The 20,306-nt window shown below is 38.9% G+C and overlaps 1 protein-coding gene across 8 annotated transcripts in view; it reads right to left on the bottom strand.

Moving 5' to 3' along the window:
• Nucleotides 1-20,306, bottom strand: part of Nek1 (NIMA (never in mitosis gene a)-related expressed kinase 1) — a 138,193-nt gene that overhangs the window by 68,344 nt on the left and 49,543 nt on the right. For 3 of the 8 annotated variants that reach the window (XM_030243340.1, XM_006509294.3, NM_001293637.1), the window contains 7 exons: nt 19,714-19,773; nt 19,032-19,091; nt 18,899-18,946; nt 18,673-18,747; nt 13,059-13,222; nt 12,847-12,978; nt 8,384-8,486 (listed from right to left, as the gene is read on the bottom strand). In XM_030243340.1, the coding sequence (XP_030099200.1) occupies nt 8,384-8,486; nt 12,847-12,978; nt 13,059-13,222; nt 18,673-18,747; nt 18,899-18,946; nt 19,032-19,091; nt 19,714-19,773 (642 nt within the window). The remainder of the gene's footprint in view (nt 1-8,383; nt 8,487-12,846; nt 12,979-13,058; nt 13,223-18,672; nt 18,748-18,898; nt 18,947-19,031; nt 19,092-19,713; nt 19,774-20,306) is intronic. The other 5 variants (NM_001293638.1, NM_175089.4, XM_030243338.1 and 2 more) reach the window with 4 other exon arrangements.

Here is a 20,306-nt window from a genome sequence, read left to right as displayed (position 1 = left end):
TAAGTCAACCTAAAAAGAAACTCTTGTGTGGAAAGCTGAGTAGGTCTTATCCTCACTAAAGCCAGTACTTACAAGCAAGTAGCTCCTCTGAAGGTAGGGAAAATGCTCTGTGTGACAAGACATGGTAGCCACATGCCATTATATATGTATGTAGACCTACCAAATGGACAACACAAAAGTGAACCTTAACATTAACCTTATGCTTTGAATGGTTATAACGTGTCAGTGTGGGCTTCTTGATTCTAACAAATGTACAGCCTGGTACAGAATATTGGTAATGTGGAAGGCTCTGCACATATTTGGTGGCAGAATATGACTGGAAATCTCCATGAAGGTCTATTTTCCTGGGAGCTTAAAGCTGAAATACAAATCGTCTCAGTCTGGTGAGATGAGTCTTCAAAGATGCTTGCTCTTCAAGCTTGACAACCTGAGTTAAATTCCTGAACTAGGTAAGGGTAGAAATGAGAGAACGGTGTACACTAAGTTGTTCTCTGACCTACACACATACACATTTAAAATTTAAAATTAGCCAGGCAGTGGTGGCGCATGCCTTTAATTTAATCCCAGCACTTGGGAGGCAGAGGCAGGCGGATTTCTGAGTTCAAGGCCAGCCTGGTCTACAGAGTGAGTTCCAGGACAGCCAGAGCTACACAGAGAAACCCTGTCTTAAAAAAAAACAAACCAAACAAACAAAAACAAAAAAACAAACCAAAAACCAAAACAAACCAAACCAACCAAACAATAAAAACCCCAATACTTTAAAAAAATTTAAAATAAAATTTAAAAAATTAAAAAATAAAGTATATACAATTGACCTTTACCACATCTCACCTATTATACCCAATAAAGTCTAAAATTATGAGCACAGGAATTCTAAAAAGACATCCAGGAAAGGAAGGGGAAGCATTCAATCAATTTCTCTGGCTCTTTCTTCTAAAGCAGGCATGTCCTGCTTCTTTTGTTTTGGGTTCCTCAGTCTTTGAACTTGAACTTGAACCAGTTAATTTTCCACGGGACTCTTGGGTCTCTGCAAGATCATGGGGACTACACTAACAATATCCTATGTCTGGATGCTTTTGGTTCCTACTGTGTCACTGCTTCTCTAGCTTACAAACTTCCATACAGAAACGTTTCAGCTTTTGTAACTATATTAAATCCTCTCTTTTATAGATGCATACTCTATAATGTTTCTATATACTTTGCTGGAGAATTCTGCATAATATACTAGTATACATATTCTTATCTAACACCTGATTACAAATTCCTACTCTTCCCAAATTGCATGAAAATAGCTTTGTTCTACAAATATAATACATGATAGATCTACCCAAACATAATGAAACCTACAAACATTCACAATCATATTTCTAAGGTGGTTTTATACATATACACCTAGGTAGTAAGAAAATGAAGGAGTTTTGAATTAATAGATTTATCTTGGAAAAACATAATACTCCTTAAAAAAAAAAAAAACCATTGCTCAGCTCACTGTCTGCTTCATGCTGACAAAATCTAAAAAGCAACCGTCACAAGCCTTTCTCACCAGGACATACTATGTCATCTGAAACAGTAAGCCAAAGTGTATCTCTACTCCTTGAAAATTAATCTCATCAGGTATTTGGTCACAATGAACAGAAAAATATACAGAAAACTAGTGTCAGAGATGGGATGGTTGCATTGATAAACTTGGCCATGGTGTTTCACTTGGCATGGCTTTCAGAATAGGTTATCGGAAGAACATGAATGAGTTGTAGCTGTGGGCTCAAGAAGCCCCAGAAGGCTATGAACAGTGATAGTTGAAAAATGCAGGCAGGAGTACGGAACAGCAGAAGGCTGGGAGAAACTCAGAGAGGAAAGGCCAGGCTCCTGAAGTGTCAGGAGGTGAAGTGAATAAGGATTTCAGTAGGAAGTAGGCTAGAAGGCAATCATTCTATGTTTGGCAAAAAATCTGGCTGCGTTCTGCCTGTGTCCTTAAAATTTGAGTAAAATGAATTAGAAAGGATGGATTTTCATTGGCAAAGGAGCATTCTAGACAATGTAACATACAGCGAGTCATGCACGAAGAATGAGACTGTAGCAGGAAAATGAGAAGGGAATAAAGAAGCTGGAAGGGAAAACAAGTTAGAATTCACAAGCATATAAACACAAGTTTTGAAGTAAAAACAAACTGACTAGCTGAGCTTCGAGCTAAGTCTATCAGTGAGCTGGAAAATCAAGAAGCCTGGAGGAGCGCAGCAGAAATGAGGGGAGGACAGAACAGAAGGACGGAAGGAAGGTATTACATGCGCAGGCTACACTCTCGGGTGACAGCAGTTTTCCTGGAAAGATAAGCATTTAAAGAAACAGTATTTAGGGTGATCGTCAGTTGAGAATATTCTGAGAACTGAAGGTAAACACCTCTACTGAGATCTCCACACACCAGTGAGAACCGGTATCCTGCCAAGGAAAAAACAAGACTTGACAAGTGAATGATAATCAGGTTACATCTCAGAGCCTCAGGGATAAAACAGCAGTCCTAGGAATTATCAGAAAAGAGAAACAGCTGCTTAAAGGGGAGTATGATCCAAAAAACACCGCCCCATTATCAACAGTGAGAGAAGATGACAGAGCAGAATCCCCACAGAACAATGGGGAAGAAACAAGGGAACATGTAAGTTAAACAAATCCTTCAAATGTCTGCTTCTTCACAGAGCAGAACCTTTATGAAAGAAGTGTTTTTGGTTTTTTGAAAGAGAGAGAAACATCTACAACTGGATGGGTAGGGAGGTGAAGAAGGTGGTGAGGAGAAAACCGTCATCAAAATATATTTTATAGCTGGGTAATAGTGGCGCCTGCCTTTGATTCCAGCACTCGGCAGGCCAAGCTCTGTGAGGTCGAGGCCAGCTTAACCTACATAGTAAGTTCCAGGACAGCCAGAGCTACACAGAGGAAACCCTGTTTTGAAAAAAATAAATAGAAAATTTTAATTAAAATTCAGTTAATTAAAAATAAGAATAGGGGGCTGGAGAGATGGCTCAGCGGTTAAGAGTGCTGACTGCTCTTCCGAAGGTCGTGAGTTCAAATCCCAGCAACCACATGATGACTTACAACCATCCCTAATGAGATCTGATGCCCTCTTCTGAGATGTCTAAAGACAGCTACAGTGTACTTACATATAATAAGTAAATAAATAAATAAATCTTTAAACAACAACAACAACAGGTCACAGGCTCAGGGAACATCATAGAAGAGGCAGTGGAAAGAATGAGTCAGGACGGGAAAAGCGCTGTGACATCTGTCTTCTAGAACAGCAGTTCCCAATATGTGGGTTGGGACCCCCTTTGTGGGTACAATGGCCCTTTCAATGGGGTCACTTAAGACCATTGGAAAACACAGATATTATATTCTGACTCATAACAGCAGAATTACAGTTATGAAGTAGCAACAGAAATACTTGTATGAGGAACTGTATTAAAGGGTTGCAGCAATAGAGAGGTGGTTAGCCTCTGCTGTGGATTGACATGGCTGTAGAATTCATGAACTCACAGCAGCTGTGGCTACCCACACAATACCTTTGTAAAATCATGTAGGCATAAATGATCTCTCCAGGCCCTACTCTACCCCTTGGTGAGGAACTATTGGCAGGTGAAGAGACTCTTTATTGAAGCTAGGTTTCCCATGCTCCACTAGAGGGCCCCACATGGGCACATAGGGGCAATGCTAGATGGATTTAGTGAGTCAATAAAAAGCAAAGTTGGTTCTTTTATTGTTGAGAATACTTTTTGCTATCCTAGGTTTTTTTATTATTCCAGATAAATTTGCAAATTGTCCTTTTTTATCTCAGTGAAGAATTGAGCTGGAATTTTGATGGGAATTGTATTGAATGTGTAGATTGCTACTGGCAGTAAGACAAAAAGGCCACCAACAGATTGGGAAAGGATCTTTACCAATCCTAAATCAGATAGGGGACTAATATCCAATATATATATAAAGAGCTCAAGAAGCTGGACTCCAGAAATTCAAATAACCCCATTAAAAATTGGGCTTCAGAGCTAAACAAAGAATTCTCAACTGAGGAATACAGAATGGCTAAGAAGCACCTGAAGAAATGTTCAGCATCCTTAATCATCAGGGAAATGCAAATCAAAACAACCCTGAGATTACACCTCACACCAGTCAGAATGGCGAATATTAAAAATTCAGGTGACAGCAGATGCTGGAGAGGATGTGGAGAAAGAAGAACACTCCTCCATTGCTGGTGGGATTGCAGGCTTGTACAACCACTCTGGAAGTCAGTCTGGAGGTTCCTCAGAAAATTGGACATACTACTACAGGAAGATCCCGCAATACCTCTCCTGGGCATATACCCAGAAGAAGTTCCAACTGGCAATAAGAACACATGCTCCACTATGTTCAAAGCAGCCTTATTTATAATAGCCGGAAGCTGAAAAGAATTCAGATGTCCCTCAACAGAAGAATGGATAGAGAAAATGTGGTACATTTACACAATGGAGTACTACTCAGCTATTAAAAACAATGAATTTATGAAATTCTTGGACAAATGGATGTATCTGGAGGATATCGTCCTTAGTGAGGTAACTCAATCACAAAAGAAGTCATTAGATATGCACTCACTGATAACTGGATATTAGCCCAGAAACATAGAACACCCAAGATACAATTTGCAAAACACAAGAAAATACTTCGTTCCTCCTTAGAATAGGGAACAAAATACACATGGAAGGAGTTACAGAGACAAAGTTTGGAGCTGAGACGAAAGGATGGACCATCCAGAGACTGCCCTACCCAGGATCCATCCCATAATCAGTCACCAAACCCAGACACTATTGCATATGCCAGCAAGATTTTGCTGAAGGGACCCTGGTATAGCTGTCTCATATGAGGCTTGGAAAATACAGAAGTGGATGCTCACAGTCATCTATAAGATGGAACACAGGGCCCCCAATGGAGAAGCTAGAGAAAGCACCCAAGGAGCTGAAGGGGTCTGCAACCCTATAGGGGAACAACAATATGAACTAACCAGTACCCCCAGAGCTCGTGTCTCTAGCTGCGTATGTAGCAGAAGATGGCCTAGTCAGCCATCACTGGGAAGAGAGGCCCCTTGGTCTTGCAAACTTTATATGCCCCAGTACAGGGGAATACCAGGGCCAAGAAATGGAAGTGGGTGGGTAGGGGAGCAGGGCGGGGGGAGGGCATGGGAAACTTTCAGGATAGCATTTGAAATGTATATAAAGAAAATAGCTAATAAAAAAAAACTAAAAAAAAAAAACCAAAGTTGGGAGGGTATGTGCTAGGGAATGTATAGGGGAGATGGGGGATAAATCCACTCACATTTCATTGGGTACATGTATGGAATTCTGAGAAATAAAGAAAACTAAAAAAAAAAAAAAAAATGCCTATAGCCTTGACAGAACAATGTGATTAAAGCTACACTAATATTATGTTAAAAATTTAGGTAATATACAAGGAAAACGTGAGTTTTCAAACACCAATAACAATGGGGAGGGAAGCAAGGGGGTGAGCCCAGTGACTGCCTCACTTCATGTCCGGCCGGAACCTGGAACAGAGCTGCAAGGTCCGTCCCTGAGCTGAGGAAACATCATTAGGGATGTGCAAGCTGCAGGCTGCTGGTACTTGTGGTCAGAGAGCAAAGGAGAGAAAGCCGCACAGGGAAGCAGTGCTGGAAATGTGAAGAGGGTCTTATGTCTCTCACTGAGTGGCAAAAGCTAATGACACCAGGGCCTAACCAGACTGTGACTCTCATGTTTGCAGCAGGCAGACTAGAAGGACCGCAGAACCAGTAAGGCAAGGGTAATCAAAGGGGCCAAGTTAGCATGAGAGAGAACACAGTTCTTTACAACCTCAGGGAACCTTGAAAGTCAGCCTGCAGCAAGTCAAATTATTTCCAAATAATTAACTAAAGCCCCTAAATAGTTAATAACCCCCTGAGGTAAAGTGCACCGTGCTTGGCATACTAACAGCAAACACAGTAAAACTAGGGCAAGGTTTCTTTAAATAAGAAAATCTTATTCAATCAACAAAGACCCAGAAATAGCAGAGACAGAATTTGTGAGAAAATTAAAACAGCTATTATAATGACGTTCTGTATTTTCAAGGTAGAATCAAGTATAGGGTTATAAAGATGGAAACTAAAACTATAAAAACACCCAAGCCAATACTGAGCTATTTAACAAAAAACAGAATGTGGGCTGAGTAGTGCAGCAATGGCCTACATGAGAAGATCCAGCTTTCATCTCTAGCTCTGGAAAAACAGAACAGGAAGTAAGACATGAAGACTATCATGTCTAGATGAGATGAGCAGCATTTATACTGTAGAGGATTAATGTTCCTGACACAGCAGCAGAAACCACTCAAAATAAAACAGAGAAAATGGAAGCACCAATGAGTGGCGCAGTCGCAAGCACGCTAATACTAACAGCCTAAAGGAAGAAAATAAGAGACATCTGTCTTGAAGAAACAGTAGATGAAAAATTGGAACCTACATTAGTTAGCTAATAATCAAACTGCTTCCAGGCACAAAGAAGAAAACCTTTCCAGAGTCAGAGGGAAAGGCGAATACTACACCCAAGGTATCAGGCGGAGGCATCCCAGATCAACAGTCCTCAGCCTACAGAATACCCCCAGCAAAATATCTCTCACAAACCAGGCTGCGGAGAGCTCAACAGTCAAAGCACTTACCATGTATGCAGGAGAACCAGAGTGTGATCCCGCCCAGCCGCCCAGGCACACATGCTCCCACACTGGCACACAACACAAACATACACATAAAAACACAAAAACAAAACAAAACCAGGCCAAATGCTTTTCAGAACTACAAATTCAGGTTAAAGTTACCACAATGTATTGTTCAAGTGCCAGAAAAAAAAAGGCATTTTCCCAACAGATTTTAGAAAATGTCTTTATAAAGAAAATTGCCAGAGAACATTCTCCAACATGAAGAAAATAAACTGATGATGGAATCGCAGGATTAAGCAAAAAACAGCGGTGGGAAAGTCTCTGTTGTTCTACTAGCTATCACCATGTAAAAGACTCTTTAAACTCTATTTTCAATGTTGAGTGTGTGTGCCAGTCTCTGTGGGTATGTGCAAGTGAGTACAGTGCTGCAGAGGCCGAGGAAGGTGTTGGAGCCCCTGGAGGTGCTGTTCCAGGAGCTCCTAAGCCACCTGATGTGGGTGCTGAGACCCTAACTCAGAGCCTGGGCAGGAGCAGCAAGCACTCTTAACTGCTGAGCTATCTCTCCAGCTCCCGGTAACTATTTTAACTAATAATAACCTACAACCAGAGCCGAGAATGGGCATGCACACCATTAATCCCAGCGCCCAACCAGGCATGAGAATCATGAGTTTGAGGCAAGCCTAGGCTGGCTACACAGCAGTTTAAAAGCCCTTTTAAAAAAGCAATAAGAAATTTAGATGCTATTAATAGGAAGACTGAAGAAAAGGAGAAAGCAAGAAATTATCTTCTCCCATATAGGGGAAGGTCACAAATACAGATTCATTCCACATTATTAAGAAAGTAAATTGGAGTATGAGTGTTAAAAATATAGAGTGAATAATAAAAACTAACATTTTTCCATAATATAATTAAGAAAATATAAGAAAAAACTTATATTAAATAACTGTTAATAAATTCACAGTTACCAATTATGGCATTTTATACACATGTGATAAGTCTAAAAATATACCTTGAAGCATGATCTACAGGAATAGAAGCTCCACGGGGAGATGGGAGGACAGAAGCCATCCTCAGTTGCTTTGACAGAACACCAAAACACACTTGGGCACTGCAGCTAAGAACTAGTGAGACTTCCAACTTCCTCACAACTTAATATTTTTAGATAAATGAGTTAGTTTTGTAATTTGCTTAACTGGATGGTTTAATTATTTTGGTTTTAACATGCTTTTCAACAAATACTATAATGTGTGTGTGTGTGTGTGTGTGTGTGTGTGTGTGTGTATTCACTTAAACATTTATTTATCCCTTTTTTCCCTAAAATTCTTTGCTACTTAGAAATATTAAATCAAACAGTATATTGGGAAATTTTCCAGCAACTTAAGAACTTAATATCTCTAATATTAATATTTATATTTTTATACCCATTTCTTCCTTTTTAGAAAACATAATGTAAAATGATGATGTAATTTTACTTTGGTATATAAGATATCAATAAAAGATATCAGAAAACAGGTTAATGAACAAGATATACGAGAAAACATAAGCTATATTTTGCTTTTGAACATCTTCAATATCTTTTATTGTGCACAGACCGCTACATCACAATTCTTTTTACTTACACTCACATCATTCCAGGCCTTAACTCTGAATACTGATAAACTCAAAATCCCAAGAAAAAATATCATACCACGTGTCCTTCGGCTCGGGCTTTATTCTGCATAGCTTCTCGTTTACGCTGTAGGAATTCTTCCACTTGGTTGGCTCTCTCTACAGCTAAGTGTCCTTTTTGCCTAATTTGGACAAATCACAGAGTCAGCAATTTTCAGCATTAAATTCCACATTAAACCTGTAATTATTATATGAAAGCAGAAATAAAATATACATTCTCTGTGAAGAAGTGTCTGTGTGTGTGTGTGTTCTTAACAGCACTTCAACTCTTGACAAGATTCATTTTACAATGATATGATTCATCTTACTTACAGACAGTAAAATGGACAAGGTAGGGGAAAGTACCAGCAGTCATTGCCTTCAGTCTTTTCTCACCTCATTTCAGCATCTTTCGTTGACTACTACGAAAGAATGTAAATATGCTGAGTATATAGACAGCAAATGAAGAGGTGATAAACACTCACTGAACATCTGCCCCATGCTGTGTCAGTCAGCGTGAGAAACACGGGAGATAGACACAAATGTGCACAGATGTAACCCAGCCCAGTGAGGAGAGAGGAGGTCACAGCACGAGATCAAACGTGGTTAGACTTGGGGATGAGTAAGAAAGTTGAGCAAGTTGCTGTCTGTGTTCTATATACTTGGACTGTGGCTAGTATGGCATATAACCTTCCTGTAGCTTTTTTTTTTTTTTTTTTTGGAAAATAACTAACTGATCTATATTCTGAAAAATAAGAAATCATGAAATAATGCCTATTCTGTTTCCCAGTAAACATTTTAAAATTTCTAATTTTCATTCCATAAATAATCATTTCTTCAACTTTTTTAAAGCAAAAAACTGAAACATAAAAAATATTTTAAGTAAGAAATGTAGCTGTAAAAACTTGAAATGCAGAGCAAAAGATATCGCTCAAAAGCTAAGGGCACTTGCTACTTTATTTATAGAGGACCTGAGTTCTCTTCCCTGTACCCATGTGAGTTGGCTGAACACCTCCACTAACTCCAACTCCAGAGGATGTAACACACATGACTTTCACAGGCACCTACACTTACGTGTGTATACACACACACACACAAATATTTGAAAGAAAAAAATCTACGATATTTTATCTCTATGAATGACAGTGATCTAAAGTCCTTCATCTCACATGTTACTTAAGAGAAATTCTTTAGAATTCCCATGATAGGAATTTTCTAGGATTAGGTAATATCTGTAACTGGTTTAAGAGCCAATTACTCTGATGTTCAGCTATTCCAGATGGTTACTGTAGTCCCCCATGAGATTTCTGAAACCCAAGCTATGCTAGCTTGGGTAGGTTGATAATAACAAGAGATTTGTGCATGTCTCTGAAGTGCACATATGCTGTCCCCTAGCAGACATATTCCACACTATAAAACTGAGATCAATTAAGGGGAGCTGGTCTGAACTCAGCATGCCTCTGCATATACCCACGTAAGATGGCATTATGCCCTGAACCTCCCTGTGTATGTAAGCTAGAGCCAAAGACAGTAGATAAAGTATCAAGTACAATGCTCAGACATGACATTAGAAATGTATAACTACTTGGTAAGGTTCTTTCTGAGAGTCTTGGAGTATACACCACTATCTGTCATTAGATAAAACCTCCGATCTCTCAGCATCATGATGACACTGACATCAACTATCATAGAAGTAAAATATATTTATCATTGTGGTCTATGTGCAGTGTTTGCCAGTAAAACACACCAATTAGCATACACTACTAGAATTATTGAACAGTACCTCACTAAAAACATGTATAGCAGCCTTGACTTAGATTTTTCACACTGATTGTGTACACATGACACTATCTGCCTAATATGTTTAAAAGTGTACTTTGGAAGATGTAAAGATGACTATACCAAAGGGGATAGGAACTCCACAGAAAGACCAACAGAATCAACTGACCTGAACTCTTGGGGCTCTCAAGAGTCTGAACCAGAAACCAAAGAGGACCTAAGCCTCCCTACACATATGTAGAAGATGTTCAGCTTGGTCTTCATGTGGGTCCCCTAACAACTGGAATAGGAGCTACACTAAAAGCTGTTGCCTATATGTAGAATATGTTCTTCTAGCTGTGCTGCATTGTCTGGCCACAGTGGGAGAGCCTTGCAGAGACTTGAAGTGCCAGGTATCCCCCTCTCCCCACACCTACTCAGAGGAGAAGGGGAGGAGGGGATGGGGAAAGCATTGTGAAAGTGGGTGACTGGGATGGTGGCGATGAGCTAGATGTAAAGAGAATAAGTACAAAATAAAATTAAATTTAAAAAATATTGGGAAAAAAATCTGGCTGTAAGGTACTTTCTTAGTGATTGATTGGGGAGGACCCAGCCCATTGTGGGTGGGACTAAACCTGGGTTCTATAACAAAGCAGGCTGAGCAAGTATGTAAGTTGCATCCCTTCATGACCTCTGCCTCAGTTCTGCCTCTAGGTGCCTGTCCTGTCTGAATTCCTGTCCTGCCTTCCTTTTGATGATGAACTATGCTATGGACGTGTAAGCTTTGGTCAGGAGTTTCATCATAGCAACAGTAACCCTAACTATGACAATAGCTGAAACACAGTTCTGGGAAATAAAGTTTATCCAATGAAAATCAGAGTTTGATTAACTCTGGTACTTAACATAAGTTATCATCTTTTGTAGAAGGCTCATGGGGATGAGGAGAAAATAATTTACTTACTATTCATTTTCTCCATTAAACTCTATTAAGAATTCAGATAAAGTCGCCAAGCATTGTGGCACACATCTTTAAACCCAGCTCTTAGAGGAGGCTGAGGCAGGCTGATCTCTCTAAGTCTGAGAACAGCCTGGTCTACAGAGTGAGTTTCAGAACAGCTAGGGCTATGTAGAGAAGCCCTCTGTGGTGGTTTGAAAGAAAATGGCCCCTACAAGCCCATAGTGAGTGGCACTATTAGAAAGGATTAGAAGATGTGGCCTTGTAGGAGGAAGTGTGTCACTGGAGGTAGATTTGAAGTTTCAAGGGCCCAAGCCAGGCCCAGTGGCTCTCTCTTGCTGTTCCTGCAGATACAAATGTTCAACTCTCAGCTATTTGTCTAGTACTTCTCCAGTACCAAGTCTGTTTGACCTCTTGTTTCCCGCCATGATAGACTAAACCTCTGAAACTGTAAGTCAACCCCAATTAAATGTTTTCCTTTATAAGAGTTGTCATGGTCAAGGTGTCTTTTAACATCAACAGAACACTGACTAAGACACCCTGTCTCAAAAAAAAAAGTTCAGATACAAAGATACTTTAAAGCACCGAGAATCAGTAAAACATGGCCTGAGATTAACAGAATTATAGGCCTTCGACCCACAAATAGATAGTAGGAAATTAGATTGGGGAGTAACATACAAAGAAGTTCAGATGGGTTAAGAATTGTGATAGAACAGGAACAAGACCACTAACACAGCCATGGCTAAGGGAGGGACAGGGATGGAGAACAGTCATGGTGCTCTTTATTGGGAGTCAGTTCTCTAAGTCAAGCCTTGTCGTTTACCTTAGCAAAGAGGTGGATGATTATCCTTCCTTTCTTTTTGTAAAGACATTGAGAGGTAGCAAGATATTGGTGGAGCACCATACACTATATCCATGTTCAAATTTATTACTTTAAGAAAAATTTAAAAATTTTGAAAGATGATTACAAGTATTTCACAAGGTGGATATACCATAAAAATAGGCAGTAGTCTAAATGACAAAGAAAGTTTGAGAAAGTGAATCACCATGTTTACAGGCACAGTAGAACAGTGAAAGGGCTTCTAGGGATGAGAAAGCAATAGAGTATCCACTAAGCTCCTTCCTACTTAAGGATGCCTTGTAGAATGAAATGTAGAGGGGAGAGGATTTAGAAAGTAAAGCAGTGTAAAAACACAAATGAGAAGCAAATCACTCCTCAAAAAGTAGCAGTACACAGTTTAAGGTGTCAATGGTAAGAGGCTAATATAATTGATATGCCATTAGGACATACATATAAGCTATTGTCAATTACCATCAAATTAATTCAGTGAAAAAAATCTGATGAAAGATCACAAAGAGATATAAATCAGAGATGAATGAGAAGAGGAAACATTTTAAGAGAACCAAGAGAAAAGTGGGAATGAGGAAAAGACAAAAGATAAATGTGCTTTGGAGCTTTATGAAAAGTGTGATTCTATTTAAATTCATGCTATGATTTATTCAAATCAAGTAGATAAAATTATTACAACTATATGTTGGCAGATAGTTATCTCATGATCTTCTAAACAGTATGTTCTGTCTAAACATTAAAATAAGCCACAATAATCAGGCTGAATGGAAGAGCTACACGTTTGCCATAGTGTAAATCAAGGGTCAAATTTGCACATGAAGATTCATTATACCCAGAGAGCAAAAATGTTCAGTTAGACATTGGGAAAAACCTTCTACAAGTGTAGGTATGACAAATGACAAAAGCACACAGGATGGATCATGGATCATCACAGGCCAACCTGTTTGTACTGGCTTGCTTAGACACGGCCTTCAGTCTTTTCAGAGTTTTCCTAATAGCACCAGCATCAGGGGAATGGTAGTGACCTGAAGCCTCACTGGGAAATCCTGGACGAACTCCAGGTGGAACTCCTCTGCAGACAAATAGCCACAGTGACTTTCCTGGCTTTCTCTGAAGCAATGCATAGGCAACCTGAGCAGAGCACAGCCATACCTTTCTGGGAGCCATCGACCATAGATTCCCCCCTTCCATCTTGCTTCATTATCTTCTGCTCTTAGCCGCTGCATTTGGTCAAAAATGGCATGGTAATGTTCATACTGGCCTCGAGGAGAACACGGTGATGGAGAGACAGCCCCTCCAATGCCAAAAAAGGAAGCCTGGGAATAAACAAAGAGCTCTCACATGCCATGTTCATCTAGAGGACCAAAGAGGCCTGAGCCATCCTTAAAAGAAAAAGTCAGTTTCAATGCTTAACTTAAAAATAATAATTACCTAGTTTTAACATATTGGTAAACGCATGGCCGAAAGTAAAAGGTTTTCTTACATAAGCAATCAGACAGTAGTATTCTTGGCTACTAACAGTAAAGAATAACTCAATGTGACAAACTAAATTCACATAACTGTGGAAAACCTTAGCTTAACTATGAAGCCTTTAAAATATGCTAATATCCTACATTTCATGAATAACTTTTGTGAAGTTTAAATATATGTGGTTTTGAAGTCAAGCAGAATTTAATATCATAGCTAAAATTTTAATTAACTATGCATATGACTTTTGATATACTCAAATCTGTTCACCAAGTAGATATGAAGGTAAATACATGATTTAAGTTTATTTTATATCATATAGAAGAGGAAAAACATTCCTACTCATCATATTTTTCATACAAATTGGAAAAAACCCACAAAAGTAAACCAGCATTCTAGACATACTGTGAATGAATAAATGAAGTAGGTGTACTATGAAGTAGTAAGTAGATTCACACACCAGAAAAAAAGATGGCCATAGGCAAAAATATATTTTACTTTTAAAGTGTTGGAGAAAGATATTGTTTAACCTAGTCTTGATAACAATCTTTTAAAAAAACAGACAAGGAAAGAGTCAAGGTAACTAAAATAAGCTATATGTATGTTTTGTGTGTGCTTCAATAGGTGGAGGAGGAAAGTGCCATCATAAACACACTTATAAGGTAGATAAGCAGAGCATTAAACAATGAAAAGAAAAGGTGTTACAAGCTAAGCGATATCGAGCCTGGGAGAATGCATTCACGAAATAAACTTTCCAGTATGCTGAAACATTTTAAGATCATCAATACTACACACATAAGCGGGAGTGAGAAACAAAAGCAGAACTAGGGGCTGCTCTATGACAGACAGCAATGAATGACTACTGTCAATGAAGAGGCAAATGCTCAACAGACTAGTGTGTTTTCTGCAGAAATGACTGAATGATAAACGCAGAAGTTCACTGAAAGAAAAACAATCAATGATCTCATAGTACTTAAGTTGAGAGAGCTGAGTAAGTTGAGTGATACCTTTTAAAGCTAGGTGGTGTTGGTGGACACTGTTAATCCCAGCACTGAGAAGGCTGAGCCAGGTGGATCTTTGAGTTTGAGGCCATCCTGGTCTACAAAGTGAGTTCTGGGACAGCCAGGGCTACATAGAGAAATACTATCTCAAAACTCTCCCTCTACAAAACTAAACAAAATAAAACAACCAATTTTAGAATCAAATAAAAAAAATTCTGCCAAGTCCAATGAGAGTAAATTTGTCTTAACATCTTGATACTATATATAAAATTTTATGAGAAAGTCTACTTTAAAAATCAGTTCAAGCTGGGCACTGTGTCATGTGAGAGGCAAAGGTAAGGTGGACCTCTGAGTCTGAAGCCATTCTGGTCTATAAGTTCTAGGACAGCCAAGGCTATTATACAGAGAAAACCTGCCTCATAAAACAAACAGAAACAGAGAAAACAACCAAACAAATGAACAAAACAGATATTGAAGTGACAGGATATAAGTTGGCAGAAATCAGGAAGATAACCAAGTGGACGCTCCATCCCAGTGGTCTTCTCACACACACATCCTCAGAACATGCACTGTGGGGCTGGAGAGATGGGTCAGTGGGTAAGAGGTGCTTCACAGTACATACTCAGTGGCTCACCACTACCGATGACCTCTAACTGCAGTGCTAGGAGATCTGATACCTTCTTCTGGTCTCCACCCACAGACTTACCTCCACATGCACATACACAGATATAAAATTGAAATTAAAAAATATTCATTTTAGAGTTAGAATTCTGCTAAAAGGTAGTCACATCTACACAACTGATTACTCTGTTCGATGGTAAGACCTTGACTTTAAATAATTCTTATATTTCTTTCTAGTAAAGTGAACATAAGTAAGCATCTTTAAAGATGTTTATACAAAATGTTAAAAATACTGTGTCAGAATGCTGAAGCAACACAATCTTCTAAAACTCACCTTTACAGAGGCCTAGCTTGTACACAATTAAATCTTCCCAATTACAAGCATGGGCTGATGGACATTCTTAGCATTTCATTTGTGTTTATACATTTGTGCTGCTGGATGCTACGGGGCATGTGTGGCAGTCAGAAGACAACACACAGGAGTCAGCTCTCTCCTTCCAGTATGTGATCCTCGGGATCCCAGACAGGTCACCGGGATTGGTGGTAAGCACCTTCACACACTGAGCAACCTCTTAGGCACCAAGTTGATGGTACTGATGAACATACTTATTCATGTAATCCCTGCCATTATCACAATTACTTCAAGATAGAGCCCTCATGTCTCTTTAGTCAATGACAAAGCACTGACCTTTCTATTGCTATGGTGTGGATTTGTCTTTTCTAAAATTACATATGAATACAATCATACAATATGTACTCTTCTGTCTATTTTTCTTAACTCAGCATGTTTATGGGCTGATCCATGTTATTTTATGTATAAACAGGTTTTTACTAATGAATAACACTACACTGTATCTTCTAACAAGAGGTACACTTCTTACGTATCATGATCACTAGATAAAACTTGGTACAAATTATGTATTTTTTTTTTTAAAAAAAGAATCTATAAGCAACACATTGAAAACATCAACCAGCCAGGCACAGTGGCACCTAGCCAAGAAATCTTGGACTTTGCAACTGTCCAATAAAGTCAGCTATTTATACTTTTGAGCAACAATGTCTATACATAATAAAACATTGAATTATCTTCATTTTCAGTTTTCATCTATCTCTACTTTGGGAATTTCTTTGACTCATATTACACTGTAACTCCATGTCCTTGGCAACTATGCAGAAATCAAAGAGTCTGACATAGTAAATATTTTAAACTTAGGAATAGGTATAAACATTAATAGAATTTACTTCTTATCATAGAAGCATAACAGAATTCTATAAAATGAAGCTAGTGTTATTAAAGACACAGTACCTAACTATCCAAAAATAATGTCTCTTGCACATAACATGGGTTCAGTTCATCTCTCATATGGTAGCTCATAACACCAGTCCCAGAGGATGTGACACCCTCTTCGGACCTTTGAGACCAATAGATTGCTGTGATGCACATACATACATGCAGGCAAAATACTCACACATATAAAATAAAATAAACCTTAAAAAATGTTTTTAAAGGAGTAAGGAAGCAACCAGCAAATTCTCAATAGTGTTGGTGAATTTGGCACAAATGCTGGATAAGAGTCCTGGCCTACAGTTCAATTCAGAATAAGCTAATTTTTAACCATGGACCAAATTCAGCCAGGTAGCACACACCTTTAATCCCAGCACTTGGGAGGTAGAGGCTGTCAGATCTCTTTGTGTTCAAGGGCACCAAGGTCTACAGAGAGAGTTCCAAGATAGTCAGAGTAACAGAGAGAAAGTCTGTCTTAAAAAGCTAAGAAACTGGGGGCTGGAGAGATAGATGGCTCAGGGGTTAAGAGCACTGATTGCTCTTTCAGAGGTCCTGAGTTCAATTCTCAACAGCCACATGGTGGCTCACAACCATCTGCAATAGAATCCAATGCCCTCTTCTGGTGTGTCTGAAGACAGAAACAGTATACTCACATTCATAAAATAGATAAATTTTTGTCTTAAAAAAAAAAGAAAAGAAAAAGCAACCAATCAACAAACAAAAGCAAAACCATGCACCAAATCCTGAGTTACTGCTTATTGACCAGGAAGTAATAAGTACTACTCATATAAAATTGAAGTACTTACAGTGCTATATCACGTTTACCTAAGTACTGACTTGTAAAAAAAGATTCGAATTGAATTTCTGAAACATCTTGAAAGACAGGAAACAACACAAATTGAGGACAGTATATATATGCATATCTATACATACAGGTGAAAGAAACAAAACATACTTTTGTCCACATCATAACTCTGAGAGAAGAAACAAGAATGGTTAGCAGTCCATTTTGAAAACCACCTCTTGTCTACTTCAACACTGAGAGGCTAGTGCGAGCAACAGACATGTGAATTGACAGTTTAACTGCAAGCTGAGCAACAGCTGGCTCACTGTCAAGAGAAAAATGACAGTACAAAGGATATGCATCCGTTCCTACAGCTGTGCAAAAACTCACTCCAAACTAAGCAGCTTAAAACAATATCGGTTTATTATCTAATTCCCTGGTTTAGGCAGGTATATGATTTAGGTAGGTATATTAAGCTCTAAGTCAGAGGGGGCTACATTCATATCTGAGGCTCAGCATCTCAGAGCTCTCTGGCTCTAGGAGAGTCGTTTCTCCTTAGTTACTGGCTAGAGATCAGTTATAATCCAGAAGCCAGCTATGCTTTCTTGCCACATCCATGCTGGTGGCTACCGTCCAGGTCAGCAGACACATGTTCCTACGCTTCTTTTCCCTTTCCAGTCTCCTATAAAGGAGTCGCTCTGTCAGTGTAATCACGGGAGTGCCCCTTTATCACATAATGTAATCTAGTAACAGGAGCTACCATCAGCAAGTTCTACTCAGAACCCAAGGGGAGGGAACGCAGGGTGCACATCCTAGGGAAGGGAATCCCTGGGACTGGTTCAGGATTAAGCTTATGAGTATCGAATACAGGCCTGTACTTCTGAAAGCAAAGGGGGAGAAGGCAGCTGACAGAACAAGGATGGCTGAAGACATTTCTGAGAAAGCAGGGAAGCTCTGGGCTTTGAAAATAAACTCAAAACAGTTAAGTTCTCCAAGGTTCCAGAGTCACATTTGCCTAAAGGGAACATGTGAACCAAAGAAACTAGGTAAATGGCTGTTGAGGTGACTGGCTATCCAGGTAAAAGAATGGAGGCAGAGAGGCAGTGGACAAAGAGGGGAGCTGGCAATGGAGAAAGGAGAGTAAGTGGAAGACAGGAGAATCAGCAGGTGCAGTGCACACACTTAGGAAGTCAGTCCTGCTGCTCAGCAGAAGTGGGGCAGAAGAGCACCATAGAGGTGGGGACAGCTATCCTGGAGAGTCTAGCAGTGGCCAGTTAAGGAAATCTTCTGAGAATTAATTTTCAAGGTTATGTGAAAAGTTCTAATGAGCATATTTGATTTTGTATTTGATTTGTGAAATTCCCTTGGGGGTAAAATCTGTATTACAGCCACCACATGAAAGTTTTAACCGATTTTATAAATGTCACACACGAATTATTGTTTATTATTACATTACATATTAAATATACACAGATAAGGAATAAAGCATAATAAATGCTACAGAATTCTAGATAAATGTTATTGGTACATGAAGAAAGTCATACACATTTTACAGAAGAGGAGACTGTAGACAAACAACAGTTTACTCGATTGGGATCAAATGCCTACCTTTACTTCACCGCTTCCACCAGCCCTTAAAACATTCCTCCATCCTTGTTCCCTGGCCCTATTTATCCTCTCCAACTTTTGGGGAAAGAAAAATAAACAAAATACCATTTCAACTACTTAATATAAAACATATAGAATACATTTAGCAATAACATACAAGTCAGTGTGCTTCCTTAAATAAGGCACGTGTGGGGAGGGGCAGATGCACTGTGGAGACATCTCTTACCCGCTGCTTCTCTTGCCGCTTCATCTGCTCAGCCTTCAGGAACCTAATCTGTAACAGTTTCAGACATTTTCTCAGAACCCGGTTCTTATCCCCTACAGCCAGGCAAAGGGAGAAACACAAGGCAAACAACTACCTGATCCTTTTGCTTCTTTTCTTTCTCAATAAATTCCAACCTTCTTTTTTTTGCTGCTTCCTTAAACAAAAGGAGAATATTTATATCAATATATACATATATATTTTTTTAAAGACAGGGTTTTTCTGTGTAGCCTTGATTGTCCTGAACTTGCTTTGTAGAACAGGCTGGCGTCAGACTGAGGTCTGCTGGACTCTGCATCCAGAGGGCTGAAATTAAAGATGTGCGCCACTACTGCCCAGCTCTATTAATAATCTCTACTTTTTATATTTTCATCAAGAAAATATATCAACACGAGAGTGACACCAAAAGAAATAAGGAGATGTGAAATGAAGAAAGCAAGATATTGTAAATATTTGAAAGAAACAAGGTGGAAAGGGTTAGAGGCTCTGTAACAGTGATTCTCAACCTATGGGTCGTGACCCCTGGGAAGATAAAATGACATTTTCACAGGGGTCACATATCAGATATTACGTTACGGTTCATAACAGTAGCAAAATTACAGTAAGAAAGTAGCAGTGAAAATAATTTTATGGTTGGGCGTCACCACAACATGAGGAACTGTATTAAAGGGTCAAAGCAATTAGGTTGAGAAGCACTGCTCTATAACATTAGTGGGTTTGCTGTTGTCTTAAGAACTATTTTGAAAAGCTTTAAAATAAACACACATGTGTCTTTATACCTCAGACATTTTCTTCCTTTCTTCTCCAGAATTCATTTTCTTCACGGGAATTTGATGGGCCTGGACAAATAAAATAAAATAAAGCTACGAATTAGATAAATTAGGCAAGACACTCATTTGGAAATTACAAATTTGTGGAAGTTTAAAGTAGGAAAAGTTAAAGCCAATACGGTCATAAATGTTTCAAAATTTGTTGTACTACCTTTTGATATGCCTTTCACTAAAGAAACTGGAATATGACCCTCAAAGAAATCATGAAAATGGGCTCCTTATCATCAAACTAGTTTTGTTTTCACAACATATTTTTAAAATATTTAATGATTTATTTAAAAACAATTTAGTGGTGGTGTACACTTTTAATCCCAGCACTCAGGAGGCAGAGGCAGGTGGATTTCTGAGTTCGAGGCCAGCCTGGTCTACAGAGTGAGTTCCAGGACAGCCAGGGCTACACAGAGAAACACTGTCTTGAAAAACCAATATATAATTATATATATATAATTATTTTATTCAATATTTAAATTTTTAACATGTATTCAGTACATTTTTATCATGTATACTCCCAAATTCTCACCTCTAACACTTTTTGTATCACC

Source organism: Mus musculus, chromosome 8 (genome assembly GCF_000001635.26).
Source record: "Mus musculus strain C57BL/6J chromosome 8, GRCm38.p6 C57BL/6J".
Lineage (NCBI taxonomy): Eukaryota > Metazoa > Chordata > Mammalia > Rodentia > Muridae > Mus > Mus musculus.
Note: the sequence above shows the minus strand (reverse complement) of the source record. Positions and strands in the feature narration are given on the sequence as shown.